Source organism: Sinohyriopsis cumingii, chromosome 2 (assembly GCF_028554795.1).
Source record: "Sinohyriopsis cumingii isolate HCF-2022 chromosome 2, ASM2855479v2, whole genome shotgun sequence".
Lineage (NCBI taxonomy): Eukaryota > Metazoa > Mollusca > Bivalvia > Unionida > Unionidae > Sinohyriopsis > Sinohyriopsis cumingii.
This window is the reverse complement of record NC_142962.1, coordinates 33,011,192-33,033,984: the sequence shown is the minus strand read 5'-3', so window position 1 is coordinate 33,033,984 and position 22,793 is coordinate 33,011,192. Positions and strand designations below refer to the sequence as shown.

The 22,793-nt window shown below is 35.4% G+C and overlaps 1 protein-coding gene across 3 annotated transcripts in view; it reads right to left on the bottom strand.

Moving 5' to 3' along the window:
* Positions 1-22,793, bottom strand: part of LOC149804592 (gephyrin-like) — a 164,669-nt gene that overhangs the window by 126,132 nt on the left and 15,744 nt on the right. For all 3 annotated transcript variants that reach the window (XR_016416167.1, XM_089941991.1, XM_089941979.1), the window contains exons 3-6: positions 21,179-21,236; positions 17,289-17,381; positions 12,271-12,365; positions 195-261 (exon numbers count right to left, since the gene is read on the bottom strand). Coding sequence is in view for 2 of the 3 variants with exons in the window: in XM_089941991.1 (XP_089798117.1) it covers positions 195-261; positions 12,271-12,365; positions 17,289-17,381; positions 21,179-21,236 (313 nt within the window). In the remaining variant the exon portion in view is untranslated. The remainder of the gene's footprint in view (positions 1-194; positions 262-12,270; positions 12,366-17,288; positions 17,382-21,178; positions 21,237-22,793) is intronic.

Below are 22,793 nucleotides of genomic sequence, written 5' to 3'. Positions count from 1 at the left end.
AAAGATTTACTTAAATTTAATGATAATAAAACACAGTGATTTACAGTATTTTTTAATTCTGAATTTGGAAAGCATTTTTGTGCCTCGGCTTGTCTAATGACTTCTGTATCAGTTATAACGTAACTCAACATTGCTGGAATACATATTTCTAACAGATTAATATGGACAAAATCTTGATATTGATTTCCATCTACCTCAGCGCCTTTCTTACTCCCTGGCAGATTGATGATCAGGGTTTTCTTGCGAATCCCACATACAAGTCTGAAAAAAAAAAAGAAATGAGTGAAATCTTCTGGAATAACCAAAATTCACACCATTTTACATACATGAAATTGATGACAAAATTGGAAAAAGCAACTGTGCTTTATTCACTTTGTTACTAAGATTGTGTTTTAGGACACTTCAAGTTTCCAAGAGTAAAATTATAAACAATAATATTAAGTTCGTCTTTGACCTATGATAAGTGGATCACAACAGATCCATATTGTCTCTTATGAAAGTTCAATGAAGTTTAATGATAAACCATTGAAAAAAGATCAAAACTATAAGCCAGACAGACAGATGAATACAGCACTTGCTCAACATTGCCTTTGGCAACAGTATCAAAGAAAAAAAATGGTATCTTTGTTTCAAATTCTAATGTATCTACCTCTCTGTAAAGGGCTCATTATTTTTTATTTAGATTGTGATCGTCTGACTATATACTGTCCACAAGTATTACTAAACCCCTGTATCTCTGGTATACTGTGCAAGAAATAACTGTGTACAATTACAACAGGTACAACTGTTAATTTTTACCAACATTTTATGTATCTAGTCTTTATGTGAAAAATAAACATGTAAATGTTTATATCCAAAATATGCATAATTATTCATTATTACTTGACCATTTTATATATGAAATACCATGCATAGTTATCCATTATTACTTGACCATTTCATATATGAAATACCATGCACAGTTATCTATTATTACCTGACCCCTTTATATGCAACACCATCCATATTTATCCATTATTACCTGACCCCTTTATATATAACATCATGCATAGTTATCCATTATTACCTGACCCTCTGATATGTAACACCATCCATAGTTATCCATTATTACTTGATCCCTTAACAAAGAAAAAACTAGGGCTTATTAGTTATGGGTACGTCATAAATGGGCCCTCCATACTAAAATCTGCTGCACAGGAAATATATAGAAGGCTTTTGGTAAGTTAAAGTTGATCCTTTTATATCTAACACCATGCATAGTTATCCAATATTACTTGACAACTTTATATGCAACATCATACAGAGTTATCAAATATTAAATGACCCCTTTGTACAATTTATACAACTTTTTATGCATCTAGTTTTTATCTGAAAATAAACATTTATATGCAAAAATATGCATAGTATCCATTATTACATGACCCCTTCATATGCAACACCATCCACAGTTATCCATTATTACATGACCCCTTTATGTGCAACACCATCCACAGTTATCCATTATTACTTGACCCCTTTATATGCAACACCATCCACAGTTATCCATTATTACTTGACCCCTTTATATGCAACACCATCCACAGTTATCCATTATTACTTGACCCCTTTATACGCAACACCATCCAGTTATCCATTATTTCTTCACCCTTCATATGCAACACCATCCACAGTTATCCATTATTACATGACCCCTTTATGTGCAACACCATCCACAGTTATCCATTATTACTTGACCCCTTTATATGCAACACCATCCACAGTTATCCATTATTACTTGACCCCTTTATACGCAACACCAACCACAGTTATCCATTATTTCTTGACCCTTCATATGCAACACCATCCAGTTATCCATTATTACATGACCCCTTTATGTACAACACCATCCACAGTTATCCATTATTACTTGACCCTTCATATGCAACACCATCCACAGTTATCCATTATTACTTGACCCCTTTATACGCAACACCATCCACAGTTATCCATTATTACTTGACCCCTTTATACGCAACACCATCCACAGTTATCCATTATTTCTTGACCCTTCATATGCAACACCATCCACAGTTATCCATCATTACTTGATCCCTTTATGTGTAACACCATCCACAGTTATCCATTATTTATTGACCCTTCATATGCAACACCATCCACAGTTATCCATTATTACATGACCCCTTCATATGCAACACCATCCACAGTTATCCATTATTTATTGACCCTTCATATGCAACACCATCCACAGTTGTCAATTATTACTTGATCCCATAACAAGGAAAAAACAAGGGTTTATTAGTTATGGGTGCATCGCAATAGGCCCTCCACACTAAAACTTACTGTACAGGAACTTATAGAGAGTAACTTGTGTTGGGGAAAACCAAATTTTGGAGCATAATAACTGTTAAAACTGGAACTGAAACATGGTTCATACAAATATTTTCTGAGGAAATTAAAGTTATTTTCACAGGAAGAATTCTGATCATGTCATGCAAAGTCCACAATATTTCAAATTTATGTCATTCATTCTAAGGCAGAAATGATGCAATATTCTTTGCTTAACCTACTTACTCTTCAAGTCCCAAGGCAAGAGTGTAATGAAGAGAAATTAGTAAAGACAACATTCCTATGTTTTAGCATGCCTGGATAACTCACCAACTTGCTATAATGAGTGTGCAGATGTGTTCCATTTGCTTAAGATGAAAAAATCATATCTAAATTGGTAAATGAAATCTCAGTATATATCCTGCCTTTTATTTTAATAAAATGGCAAGTATTACATGGAAATTTGGAACTTTTATTATTGAAACTCAGACTTTTCATAAGGATTCATATTAACATTAACATAAAATATTTGCAAAGTGTGTGTGTGTGAGACAGAGAGAGAGAGAGATTTGGATTTTTAACTTAGCTTTAACATTTTTTCAGTCATATCACTATAATGTCTGCAATGTGGCAGTTTACATCTGATGTCTAGCAATGGGACATAATGCTGCAGACATGCAGCATCACATCCCACCCAGTTAGGTTATTTTGGAAAAAGACATTATTCTTCTTTCTATCATGGTGACCTTGACCTTGGACCAGAAAATGACAGGCCTATCATATATTACATACCTTATAAGACAGGTACAACTGCTGATTAGAAATGACTGAACTGCCTGTAATAGTCTCTGTACGTACAAAATATCATAAAATATCTGCTATTTTACAATTTGATGAAATGCTTTTATTTGTTGGCCACTGAAAGAAGAAAAATGTTGTGCACATTACCATTAGTTATACATCACAGAACTGGAAAAAGCTTTGTGGATGACTTATACTTGGAAAATATCATAGAGTAATTTCCCTTGCAGACTCAGAACAATAATTCATTTCTGTAGACATCAATGTAAATGTTCAAGAAAATAAATGTATTTTGTATGCTAGATAGTCCAGCACACATCACAAGCACTTTTTTTAACTGTCGATAACACAAACTTTCTGAACAAGCAAAACTGGGTGCTTCATGACATTTTTAGAGACAAATGTCCCTAAAGTTGGGTATTGGTAAAAGCTGTATTACAGATCCTAAAACTTGTATGAATCCCACTGAAAGCCAAATAGAATGATAACCAAATACAAAATGAATGGAAAATAAATGCTAAATGAATGCTGAGTAAATACAGAATGGTACAAGCCTGATGAAATGCTATATGAATGCTGAGTGAATACAGAATAGTACCAACCAAATGAAGTGCTATATGAATGCCGAGTAAATACAGAATGGTACAAGCCTGATGAAATGCTAAATGAATGCTGAGTGAATACAGAATAGTACCAGCCAAATGAAATGCTATTATGAATGCTGAATGAATACAGAATAGTACCAGCCAAATGAAATGCTATATGAATACTGAGGGAATACAGAATAGTACCAGCCAAATGAAATGTTATTATGAATGCTGAATGAATACAGAATGGTACCAGCCAAATGAAATGCTATATGAGTACTGAGTGAATACAGAATGGTACCAGCCAAATGAAATGCTATTATGAATGATGTATGAATACAGAATGGTACCAGCCAAATGAAGTGCTATTATGAATGCTGTATGAATACAGAATGGTACCAGCCAAATGAAATGCTATTATGAATACTGAGGGCTATTCCATTTAAACATACCCGGGGGGGGAGGGGGGAAGGCATATTCAAAAATGGGTGACCACCCATAGAAGTGATTTTTTTTCTACCACCACCAGTCATAGCAGTGAATTTTAGACACCCATGCCCATGCATCTTTTGATATGACATGGCACAGAAGTGATTATTGTTTATTGATGACCATGCATGGAAGTTTTTTTATTTTGCTGTCCGTGGGGTAGTGGTATGTTTAAATGGAATAGCCCTGAGTGAATACAGAATGGTACCAGCCAAATGAAGTACTATATGAATGCTGAGTGAACACAGAACGGTACCAGCTAAATTAAATGATATTATGAATGATGAATGAATACAGAATGGTACCAGCCAAATGAAGTGCTATATGAATGCTGAGTGAATACAGAATGGTTCCAACCAAATGAAATGCTAAATCAATCCTGAATGAATACAGAATGGTACCAGCCAAATGCTGCTTACCTCAAGTAACAGACATTTAATGATCAATGACAAATATTCACAAATAAATAATAAACAATGAACTAAATCAGATTTTGCCTAAGATTTACATGTGTATATGTTCCTTTTAAAGATTTTGAAACAAGGAAATGCCTTGTCTTGAAATAGTCACTGCTTTTTGAGTAGCCAATGCATTTTAACAATTAAAAAGACTTTTTAAATTATGATCCAATATCGATTTCCTGACTGCCTAAATACTTTCTGTAGTTTGCAATTTTTACTGATGATATCACTGTTCGTATGTTAAAGCAGAACTGTCCTTCCAATAAAACTGGAAAAACTACTGAAGTAAATGACTTATCCTGAAAAAGCAATTCTGACAACCTTCATCAGAACAATATCTACACCGATTTAAAAGTGATTTTTTTTCTCTGCTTGGAACCAATAAGTTATGAAATGAAAAATTTTGAATCTTTCCAAATTTCTTCCCTTATGTAGTTTCACAAATATTTACAAACACACATCCAACATTCCCAAGCATAAAACAAATAATGCAAAACTCCTGACTGACAATGCAAATGTAAACACTGAAATGACAAAAAGTAAACCATGAGATGGCTGACTGAATTGCAAGTGCAAGAGAAAATGCATTTGAAACATTTTTGGGTCTGTAATCAAAAGTCTTGCACAAGGTAGGCACAGGACATGTTTGACCTACTGAGAAAAAAAATTCCTTTTGACTAAATTAGATTTCTCCAACAACACTTACCTGATCACATTAACATTAAGAAATTACTCTGTTATGTCTCAATTCAGCCATCCTTGAAAGATGAAAAGAATGCCTTTCTGTCTGTATATCGTACAGATGAAGGAAGATTGACTTCCATGGTTTCAGCAAGGTGGCAACTAGTATCCCAGATGTTTACTAGTTTAAGCTTCAGTGAAACCTATAGAAGGATGCTGACATTTGCAGGAATAGAGCAAGGGATTGACAACAATCTAAAAATATTTTCAGAAAAACATAATTTATTCAAAAAATTCCGTTCTCCATCAAATGCATTATCTGATCACATTAAGAATAGGAGAATATAAGGAGAAACTACTTGAGCATCCGACCTCTATCCACATTACCCTGTGACGGCAATGGTGACTGCTCTACTAAGAGCCTGTCCTAACAAGACGGCAACAAAACTGAAGAGGGTGAGAGTAATCCCTGTCAAATCCCACACCTAGCTATTGCCTTAAAAGTAAAAGGTTTCTCTGGGCAAATTATCAAAAGACCATACTGGAGTTGAGGTTGTTCTGTTATGAACAGATCATGGTAACTGTCTGGGCAGTCACCAGTGGCTCAACAAGATTCAGCTCTCTACTTTGCATGGCCATGTCACATCAAGAGGAGGTGAGAGAAATGAATGAGTATGCCAGCCAACTGATTCCACTATATCTATAATAGAGACATTATGTTCAATGTCCAGGCTCATGGAAATCACTGTATTTCATGAGCCATAATCTTTATATATCTTGGAACAGTTCAAAGTATGGTCATCTAATTGCCCACTTAAGCCAAGAGGATAGTGCTTGTGGGATTGCAATTTGCTTTCACTTCTTAACTGATAGGCACTATGAATGCTCCCCATTTAACTCTGACAACAATATGGAGCACTGGGTAATGCAACTTCACCTCTCTTGCCACATCAGTCAATGATGTTTTCTTAGCGACAAAACTGGATTCATCAATAATATGACTAATATTTGTGTAGTTTGGATCCATGGCAACACATGCAACTGACTCAGCCTGCACACTGAAGCTTGCGCCATCAGGAAGCAAGTTTTGTATACTAAACAGATTCAGCGAGGTCAAATATAGGGGGTTCAAACATGGGCAATTTGAGTCTTGTCAAGACCTAGGGGAAGTTCTATTTGGGAAACAATGTGATTAAGTGTGAGCTTGGATAAGTTAAAACTGGACAAGAAGTAAAGAACTTTTTGCAGCCATTATTGTCTCTTCAATGAAGTCTGAATATGTCTGAAATCATGTAATGGTATCCTCTGAGAGTGAGGCAGCTAACTTTTTGTCTTCTGAGCAAAAAAGAATAAAGCTAACTGAAGGATGGAGATTAAGAGTGGTGTGACATCCCTGACTTGACACCAGTTGGTAAAGATGCACAATTTCCAATTTCCCCTTCTGTGCCTTCAAAGTGGCAGGCCTTCTAGCTATCAAAACTGTCATCATGATGGAAATGCAGAACTCCTTTCGCACAAGGTTTCCCTACAAGATACAATTGTGAAGAAGGAATTTCTCCAGTCATGTATAGAACACTGAAAATCTTGAGGAAAATGGTGTGATCACAGAGAGGCTATCAAACTATTTTGCAAGCCTTGCCCACATCCTTAAGATTAGTTTCAGTATTAAAACTACAAAGGGGAAAGGTATAGGCCCACATCCCTCTTTCTGGAAAAGGAGGGATGAAGGTTTGCAATTTGGTCTAGTACCATCTTAATAATCTGTCGGGGAGGGGGGATGTGTTGGACATGTGTATTCATATATCATACTGGACAAGCCAACGGACAAACTCCCATACTATAATGCAGAGCTCCACAACCAAGTCAACCAAGTCATCCAACATTATCAAAACTGTCTTCCCTTGGATGCGCTCTCTCCATGCACAAGATGCAGGTAGAATGGTTTTTATTTCCAACAGATTGATGTGAAGACTCTTCTTTTTGTACCATCCACATGCCACTGGCCTTCGAGAAGCACAGTAGCAAGTATGTCTCCCCCCAAAACCTAACAAAATGGCATCTGTACAGACTATGACTGGTTGTAGAGCTTCCAAAGGTATTCCAGCCACTAGCCACTTCATCTTGCCACTGATGCAGGAAGTGTTTGATTTCAGTCAAGATCATGATCTGGTGATTTAAATGACCCAAGACTGTGTGCTACTGTGCTAGGAAAGCCATCTACAGACAGTGCATGTAAAGGTGGCTGCGACAGCAAGTCCACAGCAGCACTGAGCAGACCAAGGAGCTGAAGATGCTCTCCTGACATAATGTATGTCCTGGTGGATGTCCTCAATGCATAGAAATTACAGTGGATGCATCTGAGAAGAAGATTAAACTGGATGAGATGGGTTAGAAACTACTTATCTAGATGAACAAAATGCTGAGAATGGACAATGTCAGACATGTCCACATTGACAATCTACCCTAAACTGTGAAGGAGGGAGAGATGGCTTATCATATCCTGAACTAAATCCAAACTTACTGAGAGTTTCTGCAGAATATCATCCAGGTATCAACGATGTGGAGATGTCCTGAAGTGGGATATGGTATAGTCCATCTCTGTGAACACCCAAGGGATGAGGCTGAGGCTGAATGGAATAGTTTGAAACTGGATCAGTAAAACCCATTATAACGCGATGCTCAGGGTCCAAAGAATAACATCGCATTACAGGCTTGATCAAAAAATTTCCCCATAGAAAATAAGCATTGAAATTTCAATGTCATCAGTTTTAACTAACCTCTTAAACATATAATCTGCTAGGGATATGAATAATCCGCTTTTCCAAGAGCATGTATTTAGGATGTTAAAAAGAGAGGCCACCTTAAATTAAAAAATGGGAGCCATGCTGCCATCAAGTTATAAGTGGAATCGCATCATAACATATTGTGTTTAAACGGGTTTTACCTGTACCATGCCACATGGTACCTAAAGTGAAGGAACTTGCAAGATCACAAAAAGCATCTCTTCTTATCAGATCAAGGTTTTAGGGAAGCAGTTAGGGTGTTTTACATTGAGTGGGGAGACACCCAGCTGATTACATTGGCAATACATCACACCGATTCCCATGTATGGTTACTCCCGGCCTTCTCAGCTGGATGAAAGATCACTTGCAATGCTAAGTCAAGTAGGGAGGAAGTAGACAACATTCCTGAACAACTTCAATGTGATGGGAAATACCTGTCTGTCCATCTAGTAACAATGACAAATTTTGGAAAGAAGGATTCTCTTCATCAATGTCAATCAAGGCCATAATTTTGTATAACTTGTGTATTAACTACCATAAAAGACAGCAAAATTTTAAATATTTTTTGCTTTGCCACCTTAAAAGCTGAATTCCATTCATTCCATAGTCAGATCGGAATATCCAGCAAAGTCTATTTCACCCACCTCATTGACAAAAGTGTCGTCTTCCTTCTGCACTCCTTGAGACCAACTAAGTAACATGCCACATGACAGCAATGATATGCTGTGTTGTTATTACCATGCACCATCTGGGCCCTACATGCTGGATATGCTAGCAGAGCTGGTGGAGCTATGTAAATCAAGAAACATGGTCTGGCTGAAGGATACTGGCTACTGCCTTTTGGCATGTTACTTAGTTCGTGTCCCCCATAAAGACTCCTCAGTAAGTTGGACCACTATAGCATCAGGGGTAACACCCGGAAATGGATCAGAGATTTCCTATCAGACAGTTCGTAGAGAGTTATAGTAGATGGAGCAACATGAGACCCAGCACCAGTCGTTAGTGGGGTATCTCAAGGGAGTGTTTTGGGTCTTATCCTCTTCCTGGTGTTCATCAATGATCTACCTGCGAGAGTCAAATCCAACACGAGACTTTTTGCAAATGACTGTATAGTCTATGGAGAAAATAAATGTCTCCAAGGACAGTGAGATCTTACAAGAAGACCTGAACCAGCTGGCCCTCCGGGAAAGAACTTGGGGTATGTCATTCCACCCAGATAAATGCAGCATCCTAAGAGTTTACAGGAAAAAATCACCAATCTTGTCCGAATATACTCTTAGGGGCACAAGCTAGCCAATGAGCACGCAACAAAATATCTCGGGGTTGAATTGTCTAAAGACTTCTCTTGGAAAAGGCACATAAACAAGATAATGAAAAAAGGGAACAGTAACCTTGGTTTCCTGTGCAGCAACCTCCAAATCAACAATGAAGAAGTAAAAAGTGCAGCATATTTCACTCTGGTTCAACCCGGTCTTGAGTATTGCTCAACTGTATGAAACCCACATAATAAAGATCTAATAAATAAGATAGAGATGGTTCAGAGGAGAGCTGCTAGATTCACCACAAATAACTATTGTAACACTAGCAGTGTCAGAGCAATGTTGAACCATCTCCAGTGGGAATCACTCAAATCCAGGCGAACCAAGGCCCAGCTGACCATGATGTACAAGATTGTGAATAACCTAATGGAAATACCAGCGGACAAATACCTGACCCTGGCATATAGCCAAACTAGGGCAAACCACAGGAAAAATTTCCAATTAAAGTCAGCATCAACAAACTGTTTCAAGTTCAGCTTCTTCCATCATACAATAGGGACTTGGTATCTCACAAGCAGGAGCTTTCCAAAATCACATTCTAATGAACTAGTCAGCTACAAGTAAGACTTAGTGATTCTCAGGACTATGCCAGTTGAGATTCCGTATCTCATTGCTGCTACCGTAGGCGGATTGGTCTGGGTATGAAGGGACAAAAACGTACACTGACACTCCTTTACTTATTTCTGCCTTACCTATCATTACTCTTCTGACTGTCCTATCACCCCCATCTTTACTTTATCTTTAACCATGCACCACCCGTTGCTTAATAGTCAAGTGTGACTGCATCAACGTATTTAAAGATAGAGAGGTCAGAAAGTTGGAAAAGGCGAAGCAGCTGAACAAGCAGTTAGAAAATTGTGAGGTCGGTCCACCATAATGTGTTGGCATAATGTATCTAGTCAATCTAGCCATGGCAGTTAGCTCAGAAATGCCAGCTGTCAGTGTTGGAACTGTCAATCAATGTGCAGTTCACCTGTCCAAATGATAAGAGTCATGCCCACCAAACTTGTACAAAGAATGGGCAGATGGCTGGACTGCTTGGTCAGCAGCAATAATATTATCTGGCATATGAAATATGACTTGTAAGCCAAGCCAGCTAGTGAAGTCAGACTGTAATCCCACATACTTGTTTAAACGATTTAAAATGTTCCCTCTTCTCTCAGCCTTTCGACTGCCTTTTAAGACAGTGGGACATATCTTTGGCCCATGATGCATGTACACTGCATGGGTGTGATGACAAATGTTTAGAATATGAAAGGCATGTCTCATACTTATCTTCAACAAACTTTTAAGCGCTTGCATTTCTTGCTCTTATTTGACATCTCTGAAATCACTAGCTTAATTGCCTGTCCTAAGATGGGAGTCATAAAAAAAAATATTTAAAAAATTAAGACATACAAAACAAAATTTTACAAATTGGGATGCACAAGTTGAAAAAAAGTATCAAAATAAAACTCTTAACAAAGTAAAGAAAACAATACAAAAAATTGGGATGCTGAAAGTTTTGAACTCTTGACCTATTTTTTTGGCAGCCGGGAGTCATAATAGAATGTTTCAACATAAAAATGAAAACAGTAAAAATAAAAATTAAAAAAATTGCGATGCATGAGATTAAAAGAAAGTTTGAATATAAAAATAAAAAAGACATGCAAAAATAATTATTAAAATTAGGATGCCATGAATTTTGAACTCTCAACCTCTTGTTTGGCAAGCAGAACACACAGAAAGATTAAGACAAAAAAAATATGCATAAAACAAACTTATAAACTATACTAAAACATAAGGCAACTCATGTTAACATGAAAACCTATAAAAGAAAACAAGTTTATTGGCACAAATTGAAAATATGATGGTGAGTGAGTCTTACGGATCAATATCACATACACAACAAGGAACAAAAGAAATATGAATAAATTCACTGCAAATGATCCAAAGGTTGTATAGACCATGTATATATCAACCTTTTGACTTATTAACCACTTACAATTGGCTGCGTGGTTTAAATGAAAAATTCTACTGAATCTCAATGGGACTCTTAACAGTCTTGCAATGGGAACTACTAGTATGAATTTACTGCAGTTATTTAAAGCTACCTCATGTAAGATTCATAACTGATGTAATGTAATAAGCATGCAATAAATAATCATATAATGATTAAGACCTCTTTAAAGTGAAAGGGGCCCATAACACTGACCCAGGGCCCTTTTTATTGGAACATGCAGTAACTCTTTCCCCATCTTTCTCCATCTTTCTCTTTTATTTAAGTGTCTACAAGGAAACTTCGGTGTTTTACAAGTATGTGATATTTTAGTTAAGTAATTCTATGTTTTACAAGTATGTGATATTTTAGTTCAATAATTCTCTGTTTTACAGGTATGTGACATTTTGGTTAAGTAATTCTATCTTTTACAGGTATATGACATTTTGGTTAAGTAATTCTCTGTTTTACAGGTATGTGACATTTTAGTTAAGTAATTAGAGGTATGTGAGATTTTGGTAAAGTAATTCTATCTTTTACAGGTATGTGATATTTTAGTTTTCTCAAGAGCCAAAAGTATAGATTTCAGGCATTGTCATAAAAAACACCAAGTGTTTTGCTATTAGTGACCAACAATAAGATGGCCCTTCTGTAACTTACAGTATTACATACTATACAATGTATAAGAGTTCTAAGTGGTATTTCTGGAAATGAATGAAACCAGGGAAATCAGACATATCCACAAAACATACATGGGCTACTATTAACATCTTGCTAAAGTTGCTTCTAGAAACTGAGCCCAGGTCTCCACAGATACAAAGCAAACGTGCTACAACAATGCTATACCTTGACAGCATGGCAAGAGGTGTAACTTCTAGGGATGATTTCAGCATTGCGAGGGCCATTCCAGGTGCTTCCTTCTCCACTACTGACTTGGTAGCCTTGAAGAGATTAAGAAAACAGTCCACTAACTGGTCACAATTATATTCAACAATCTAATTCTGAAAATTAAATAAAACATCACAAGTGAATTAGTCATGTCACAGTTGTCCCAGCTGTGCAAGTTTTGTTTGGAACAACTTTAAATGCAGGAAGGGCTAATGTACAGAATGCATGTTCTCTGCATCAGTTGCAGAACATCATTGTAAAAGGGACTCCTGTGATTTCACTATTTAATCAGTACTATTGCTACAAACATTTTAGTCTTGCTGTTCCACTGGTTTACAAATGTGTGGATAAAATGAGATGTGCTCTCATGCGGATATAGTCTAATAATGGGAAAGTTTCCTACTAAAATTAGGCATAAAATGCTAGCATTTATTTATGCTTGATGTGGATTATTCACTCAGATGGATTATAAATGGAGCTAAATCTAAAGTCAAAAGAATTGCTAAGAATACAGTAAAATGCAATTTTTTCAGAGAAGTATTTTCAACAGCAGTTTACATCAGTGAAGGATAGATCATAGAATAGCATTGTATCTAATTTTTCTAGCTCATTTTTTATCTTTTAATTTTCACAAGATCTTAATTTATGTTATATTTTGTTTTCTGCATGTCTTATTGATCTTACATATCAATTTAAGGCACTGAAACGAGCCAGCAACCACATGTGCATTGAAAAACCAAAATTGTTTTAGAATTACTTTTCCTAAACGGGTTAAAATATAACAAACACATGTAAAAGACAATATATTATTAATTAAAAAAGTCTATTTATAAAATACCTTACAAGTAAGAACATTGGAAGACAGTGGTTTCTGCATTAAACGTGGCTCATTTTTCATTGCATCTTTATATTTTCAGTTTGGAGCAATTATGAAATCCACAAAAATTGGAACGATACAAAAAGTCAAACCACAATATCTGCACCACATCATTATACATAAACCTTTAAACAGATGAAATGTATGATGGTAGTTTATCAGCATTAAAAGATGATGGAGATGGCTTCTAAGATTCATCTATATAATTAGTGCTTAATTGTTTTAATTAATATTTAACAGGGATGGTCCTGGCTTTTAAAAAGCTGTCGCCAAAAAAATCACTAACCTCAATATTTTGTCGCCAATTTTCAAAAAGTGTCGCCAAAAAAAGTAGTGTACATTTTTCCAAGTGTTAATTTAGTCTATTAATGTAACAGGCAATGAAAATTACAAAAGATGGATTAGTTAATACTTTAATTACAACAAGCATTAACAAAATGTTACAAAGTGTTACATGAAGATCCGTCGCGATTTTAGGGCTGCCCACTTGTTGAATGCAGTTTCAAAGTCTAATTTTTCACATCTGTACATGCCGATTCTCATTAAATTCTCGAGAGATGAGATGCAGAGCTTATTTATGATGTCAGTTTTTATGAGGTTCATCTTACTGAATCCACGTTCACAGTCCTCAGTGCTGACAGGTGACACCAGTAGTCTCTCAGCAGCCCCCCCTCCCCCCCCCCCCATGGCTAGCTTCATAAAGCTTGTAGCGAATTGCTTCCTAAATCCCAAGAATGATCACTGAATGCTGTATAAATTTTCTCGACAAGAAAAATAGGATCCATTCCCACGAATGAAACTTACACGAGTCAACACCTGGCAATATTGGACCGTATATATATGCATAAATTCACACCCAACTTAGGGATTCTTTCACTCCTGTATTTTGAGAAATAAATAATTATTATTAATTATGCAAAACTGTTCTTTTTTGCTATTTCTTGTTGCGGAGTTTAAGTCTCTGCAGCCGTAAATCGGGACTGATGGCAAAAGGAAAAGATCAATGAGTAAAATGCCGCGCTGGCGACAGATGTAATTGTGATTTAGATTTTTTCCATTTGCTTTGTATTTATACACAGTAGTCGGTACTTCAAAGCTTATCAGTTTTCTATGAAGGTTCAGCAAAACTATTGTATTGGTATATGTATAAAAAAAACCAGAAGGATTAGCCATACAATTAATTGTATCTGTTCTATTCGCGTCTTCAGAAGTCGGTCAGTTGTAGGTATAGTGCGGTAGCATGATTGACTGTATCGCAGCATACAGTACTCAGCCCAGATGTCAGCATAAGCAGATTATGATGTAACAATGCACTGTAAAGATGGGGTTGTCAATAAGAACAAAGGATTGTTTGTGTAACAGATTGATTCCAATGCATTGCTTAGTCAAGTTTGTGGCTTCCTTTCATTGTGCCTTTTAATTTATCCAGTCCAAATCATTGATTGTATGTACAAATTAAATAACCAAAAAGTATGTCGCCAAAAAAATCGCCAGATGGGATATTTTTGTCGCCAATAAGGAAAAAAAATCGCAATTTGCGACATTGGCGAAGCCCAGGACGATCCCTGTTTAACATTGTGCTGAGAATGTTTATATATCTGCTTGTAATTCTGCATCAGATTGGATTGTTTATAAAACCATTTTCAAACATGTACAAAAACTTGTAACCATTAGATCTTAGAGTCATCGTGGTACATATGCCCACAATTTATAACAGTATAATGTGATATTCAATGATTTAGTCAAAAAACATCCATGAGTCACATCAGTTTCACTTGATATTTGGTGCCATGTTTTTTCAATATAGATTGGTCTGTTACATAAGTGTGTATCAAACTATAATGAATCGGTGACACATGGTTTAAATTCAAGAAACCCACCTGTTTTCTTGGAAATGTGTCATGCAGAGCTACTATAAATAGAAAATGAGAAAAGGTTCAACATGCATAGCCAAATGGTCACACACATTGAAAATACAAGATTAGGAGATGGAAATCTTTGACGGTTGAATATCATACAATACAAGCCTTAAACTGTGCTCATCATTCTGTGTCTCGCTTGCTCCTGACATCAACAGAATGATATAATCTTGGATCTAAACTTGGAAACATGTTGTTTTGATGTTTGTTTTATTTTACATCAACTAAATGGCTACCCTAGTAACTGTGAAAGGGCAGGTACCCATTGACACCTTTAGACCATATGCCCATTTTGTGGATTATCATTTGTAGTAACTGAACCTGCCATAATTTAATCATATTCTAACACTCACATTAAAGGGTAGCGCAGGCTTTACTGTACCTCTCATATGGAAATTACAGCCCATAATGGAACTTAACTTCAGTGACAGTTACAATGGAATGTGTGAAAAAAGTCAATATAACTTATTGCACTGTACTTCCTGTGACTGATGTGACTCTTCAAGGAACAGTAAATAATATATAAAATAATTGTCCTTTCTTGACATCATGCTTATTGCACATTAAACTCTCTTGTAGTAACGTTACTATTTCATTGGTTGTATATTACCATTACCTATAAATTCAGGAAATTACCATCAAGGTTAGAACTCTTTTTGAACTGCTAAAACGGTCTTTACATTGGAACACAAAGCAATTCTGACAACAATAAGAAGGTACCATATATACTCACTTATAAGATGAGTCCAACTGCAAATTGCACAGACCCAGATCTGCCATCCCATAATGTGCAAGCAGATCTGGTTCTGTGCAGTTTGTTGTTGTTGTTGTGGGGTTTAACGCCATTTTCCAGCACACGATAGGCAATACATGGCGGCCAGTATTAATGGCGGAGGAAGAACCCAGTAAAACCCCGGAAAGAACCACTGACCCACGAGAACCTACTGGCAAGGTTTCTCACATACCCACATTGGCTGAATCCGAGACTCGAACCCCCGCAGACAGAGGTGAGATGGCAGTGATCTGTAACAAAGAGCGCTTTAGAACACTCGACCACTCGGGGCCCCTTCTGTGCAGTTTGTAAAGGAGTAATTAGTAGAACAAACAACATAACAGAGTAGGCTCTGTATTGTTTGCAGTTGGGCTTGACTTATATTCAAGTTTATATGGTACCTATGCAATAGAAGTTATCTTTCAATGTAGTTTATTTTTTTCAGCTAGTTTCAAAAGCAGACTAAAGTAAATTAGTGTGCTGTTGCAAGTGTAGAAGTTCATGTGTTGTCCTTTTTGCACAAAGGCAAATGCTAAAGTCAATATGAAATAATATCAAGCTTTGGCTATATCAACCACTCAAAGACTCAATAAAACTTTCACCCTGCAAGTCATAGACAGATTAGTCCTACATGTAAGACATAGCACATTTTGATTTTGTTGAGGTGCTATGTCTTACTGTCCAAATAACGGCCTTGTATAGTGTGTTCCGATGTCGTTGACATCGGAATGAGTAATCAAAGTTTCAGGAACATCTCACACATTTGGCAGCCTATATCGACATTTTTCCACTAATTTATGTGTAATTAATATACTTACTGTGCTGTCTTTGTCCTGGTGGAATGAAAATATGACACTAGCAAACTGATGCATTTTCACGTTCCGTTGACATACTTTTGAATTTGTTGCAATGCGACGGTAGTCGAAGTATGCCGAAGTAAGTTCAAGTAGGTTGATGTTTGGGATATGTTTCTTGAACGAAACGAACCGTTGCTTACAGTTCCAATAGGCATAATATATTTTTATTCGTTTCGTTAAAAAATAATGTTCAACTTTATCCGATTTCGGCATTCTCGGCTTTCATCGCTTTCCAGCCAACTGAAAAGTAGGCCAAAGAAACCTGAAAACGGGTCCATTTCATTTGTGAGAATTTGAATTTATTAGAGAAAAGGCATCATAGTAAGTAAAGTCTGACTAAAACATTATAACTTTACTTTGTAGAAAAGCGTCATTATTTTAGTTGTCAGTTGTGTGAAATATTCCTGAAAATTTTACTTTCGTAACGATGTTAGTCGACATCAAAACACACTACACAGCGCCTTTAGTTAGGCTGTAAGACCCTGACGCCCACAACATAAATATCAGCGTCGGGTCTTACAGGTAGGACAAGGACAGATGTCAGATTTTACCTCTGGAGTTACATCCCTTGGAGCAAACCCAGTACCACCTGTGGTGAAAATTAGGTGCACCATCTCTTTGTCACACCACTCTATAAGTTGTTTCTGAAATTATAAAATAAATTCATATGGAAAATAAAAAAACAAATTGATAAACTGCTAATCTCCATCTCTTTGTGATAAACATTCAGTCAATTCTTACACATCTGAAACTGATCCAAATGTGACCATTGCTAATTATTAGATACTTGAGCCATAAAAGCTGAAGAAAATACTTTGAGTAAATCAATTTTCATTCAAAACATATATAGATACATTAACACCAACAATGACAAAATGGGACAAACTTTGAAAATCTCATATTTTTTATATTTTTGTTTATAGGTGAAAATACTTTAAGGTACAAGGTAAAAGATTTTACATTAGCAATATCAATGACAAGGAGAAATAATTTTTCATGACTTTTAAAAAATTCAAAAAAGCAGGCAAAATTTTATCAAATTTGTTTGAAAATTCTGCAAATCTTTTACAGTTATCAAATTTGTTTGAAGGTGAAAATAAATGTCTGGATAAGAGCTTATTTACTTACATTTAGCTTGTCTCAGTGTATGAATCAACTAACATCATCACTGATTTTACTTGTCTCAGTGTATGAATCCACTAACATCATCACTGATTTTGCTTGTCTCAGTGTATGAATCCACTAACATCGCTGATTTTACTTGTCTCAGTGTATGAATCAACTAAATATCATCAATGATTTTTACTTCTCAGTGTATGAATCAACTAAATATCATCAATGATTTTACTTGTCTCAGTGTATGAATCAACTAACATCATCACTGATTTTACTTGTCTCAGTGCATGAATGAACTAAATATCATCACTGATTTTGCTTGTCTCAGTGTATGAATCAACATCATCACTGATTTTACTTGTCTCAGTGTATGAATCAACTAAATATCATCAATGATTTTTACTTCTCAGTGTATGAATCAACTAAATATCATCAATGATTTTACTTGTCTCAGTGTATGAATCAACTAACATCATCACTGATTTTACTTGTCTCAGTGCATGAATGAACTAAATATCATCACTGATTTTGCTTGTCTCAGTGTATGAATCAACATCATCACTGATTTTACTTGTCTCAGTGTATGAATCAACTAAATAGCATCAATGATTTTACTTGTCTCAGAGTATGAATCAACTAACATCATCAGTGATTTTGCTTGTCTCAGTGTATGAATCAACTAACATCATCACTGATTTTACTTGTCTCAGTCTATGAATCAACTAAATATCATCAATGATTTTAGCTGTCTCAGTGTATGAATCAACTAACATCATCACTGATTTTACTTGTCTCAGTGCACTAATCAACTAACATCATCACTGATTTTGCTTGTCTGTGTATGAATCAACTAACATCATCAGTGATTTTACTTGTCTCAGTCTATGAATCAACTAATATCATCACTGATTTATTTACATTTTTTTTGTGTCAGTGTATGAATCAACTAACATCATCAGTGATTTTACTTGTCTCAGTGTAGGAATCAAATAACAACATCAATGATTTTGCTTGTCTCAGTGTATGAATCAACTATCATCACTGATTTTGTTTGTCTCAGTGTATGAATCAACTAACATCATCACTGATTTTGCTTGTCTCAGTGTATGAATCAACTAACATCATCACTGATTTTACTTGTCTCAGTTTACGAATCAACTAACACCATCACTGATTTATTTACACTTTGCTTGTCTCAGTGTATGAATCAACTTACATCATCACTGATTTTGCTTGTCTCAGTGTATGAATCAACTAACGTCATCACTGATTTTACTTGTCTCAGTGCATGAATCAACTAACATCATCACTGATTTCACTTGTCTCAGTGTATGAATCAACTAACATCATTACTGATTTATTTACATTTTGCTTGTTTCAGTGTATGAATCAACTAACATCAACACTGACTTATTTACATTTTGCTTGTCTCAGTGCATGAATCAACTAACATCATCACTGATTTTGCTTGTCTCAGTGTATGAATCAACTAACATCATCACTGATTTTGCTTGTCTCAGTGTATGAATCAACTAACATCAATGATTTTGCTTGTCTCAGTGTATGAATCAACTAAATATCATCAATGATTTTACTTGTCTCAGTGTCTGAATCATCACTGATTTTACTTGTCTCTGTGTATGAATCAACTAACATCATCACTGATTTATTTACATTTTTCTTGTCTCAGTATAAGAATCAACTAACATCATCACTAATTTATTTACATTTTGCTTGTTTCAGTATATGAATCAACATCATCACTTATTTTACTTGTCTCAGTGTATGAATCAACTAACATCATCACTGATTTTGCTTGCCTCAGTGTATGAATCAACTAAATATCAATTATTTTATCTGTCTCAGTGTATGAATCAACTAACATCATCACTGATTTTACTTGTCTCAGTGTATTAATCAACTAACATCATCACTGATTTTGCTTGTCTGTGTTTGAATCAACTATCATCACTGATTTTACTTGTCTCAGTGTATGAATCAACATCATCACTGATTTTCCTCATCTCAGTGCACGAATCAACTAACACCATCAATGATTTTGCTTGTCTCAGTGTATGAATCAACTAATGTCATCACTGATTTTACTTGTCTCTGTGTATGAATCAACCAACATCATCACTGATTTTACTTGTCTCAGTGTATGAATCAACTAACATCATCACTGACTTTGCTGCTCTTTACAAACTAAAGAACTCATCAGGTCTGAGGTCATTCTGAGTAAAACAGTTTACGTTTTACGAGATTTAAACAATTACAAGCAGAAATAAAGCAGATAGGAGGTTGTTTTAAATTGGCCATTTCCTCAACATGCATGATAATAAATAAATACATTACCTTAATTTTCAAAAAAATAGAAGGAATATTCCTAGTTTAACTGCACCAACCATTTTTTATGTATTAAAATAATGATCATAACAGCATATCAATGGCATGACCCACTATGACATTCTACCCCATATCACTGTATAAAGAAGAATCGATCGATGAATCTTGGCTAGCAAAGATAGGGCTATGTATTCTCTCCCAATTAAGAGGCTAATGAAAGAAAACTTCAATGTACATAAAAGTGAATGTTTCATTGGTTAAATCCGCTGATCTGATGTTAGAAAGGAAGTAAATTGGAATTATAAGGATCAAATGATCATTGTTGGGTTTTTATCGATGTGTAAAATTTACCTAATCACTCACAAAGTTTACATGTGATTAGGTAAAATTTACACATCGATAAATACCCAACCATGATCATTTAATCCTATAATCCTATAATATATATATATATATATATATATATATATATATATATATATATATATATATATATATATGTATAACATTGGTGTTAATGTCATCATAATGACACAGCTTTCTGTTAACATCGGCCTGAAATGCAGAGTGTATCATGATGACAGCTTTCTATTATCACAGGCCTGACCTGCATAAGTGTCTCACCTGTGAAGGGCAGCATGATGCGATAACTTACTGTGAACATAGGTCTGACCCACAGTAGTATCAAAGTTTCAGCTAGTATACTAGTTCTATATGTATGACTTTCAAAACTTTAACACAGAATCTCAAAATTGTTGAGAAAGAAGTGAAACCTGTGTCTTGCTATTCTAATTTATAAATTTTGCTATTCATTGAGCAGGATTCAAAACCCATATTCTGCATAGTGTTACCATATCTTGCATCTTTACTGACTGCACCAACAAACCACATATACCCCTCCAAAAGGTTATCAATGTTGGGACTTTTTGGTTTTTGTTTAACTGCATCAGTTCCTATTAGGTTTCTTTGATCTTCATACCTCAATATATTCCTTTTCATCTGGGACTCTAGCTGTCACTGCCACAACACCATTATTGCTGAAAGAAAAAAGCTTCCATCATTTTCAAAGTCAAAGAAATAATTTAATTGTTTTAAGAAAAAATGACAATGAACCAACAACATTAAGATTTTAAAAAATGCTAAAGATGAAAAAATTAATTTATTTCTATTTTAAACATTCCTGTTTACTCATACTTATTTCTAATCCTAATGAAATGTACATAGGTCAATGCACAAACTCTACTCAATTTGCTTTTCTGGACAATGCTTACAGAGTTATCTCACCTGAACAATATAATAAGATAGTTTTATGGGGATTCCATTCTATCTAGAGCTGGGTATCATGAGCTAGTGTGTATAATGATAATTGCCTTTGATAAAATACTCATTTTTACAGCATCACATGCACAAATGAACAAACAGGTGAGATCATGTTTGCAAAAATAACATTACTTCTTTCACTGCATAAACCTGTTATAATCTAGGCTGAAATTCCTGGAATGAACCAAAATGAAGTATTTGCTTTTCTTTGTCTTTATTTGCATGTTTGTTTAATATTGTTCAGATACATCAAAACAATTTAAAAATGAAATTGTTTAGTAAATTAGATTTCTTTGAGATGACTTACCTGATCACATTAACATTAGGAAAAGACATAAATATCATCTATATCTCATAATGTTGAAGGGAAGTAACACATGCAAATTACCACCCCTTGACTTCATAACATAAACATGATCACATTTTCAGAGAATGGTGGGAGGGATTGACAGTAATGTGATCCCTTAAGTATTCTCATAGAAACATTTTTCTTAAATCTGTCAAATATATTACCTGATCAAATTTGCATCAAGTGAGATGGTAAATGTAAAAGGAAATGCAAGTTCATCCAACCTCTATCACTGTCAACACTCTCAAACAGTACAACTGTGCAGTTGAAATATAACAGAGATATGGCACTTGTCATACCAGCAGATGAATTTCCATGCCATAACACAAGGTTTAAGTGATCCTGTTTTGGCCCCACCCACTCCATCTTGCTAGAGGAGGTAATTCACCACCTCAGAGTTGTCAAGTTGTATAATCAAGACCATCTTTATGTGTATCCAACATTTCCATGCACAGTTAGCATAAAGAATGACCATCATTTCTAAGAAACTGGTATGATGTGCCTTCTCCTGTAGTGTTCACATTAATTGTGATGGAGGAAGAGGATGTGATTCATATCTTGAATGAGATCTACAATATTTCTGCAGAATGTCATCAGGTACAATGCTGTCACAGAGAAGGGGAATGTCTTTAAGTGTAAAATCACATGTTCCAACATCTTGGTGAAGGTTCAAGGATAAGTCTCAAGCTGAAAGAAAGGGCATGGAATTGGTAAATTGACCTACCATAGCCACAGCAAAGAAACTTTTGAGGTACAGAGTGTATGGGAATATGAAAATATGCACAAGTCATATTAAAGCTGTTTCTGTATTTGCTAAGTCACAGTGACAGTCATACTGACCCTGTCCTCTCCATTTTGAACTTTTGGAAGGAATACATTTATTGAGCTGGCTCATGCCTAAAGCCAGTGTCAAACTTCCCATGAG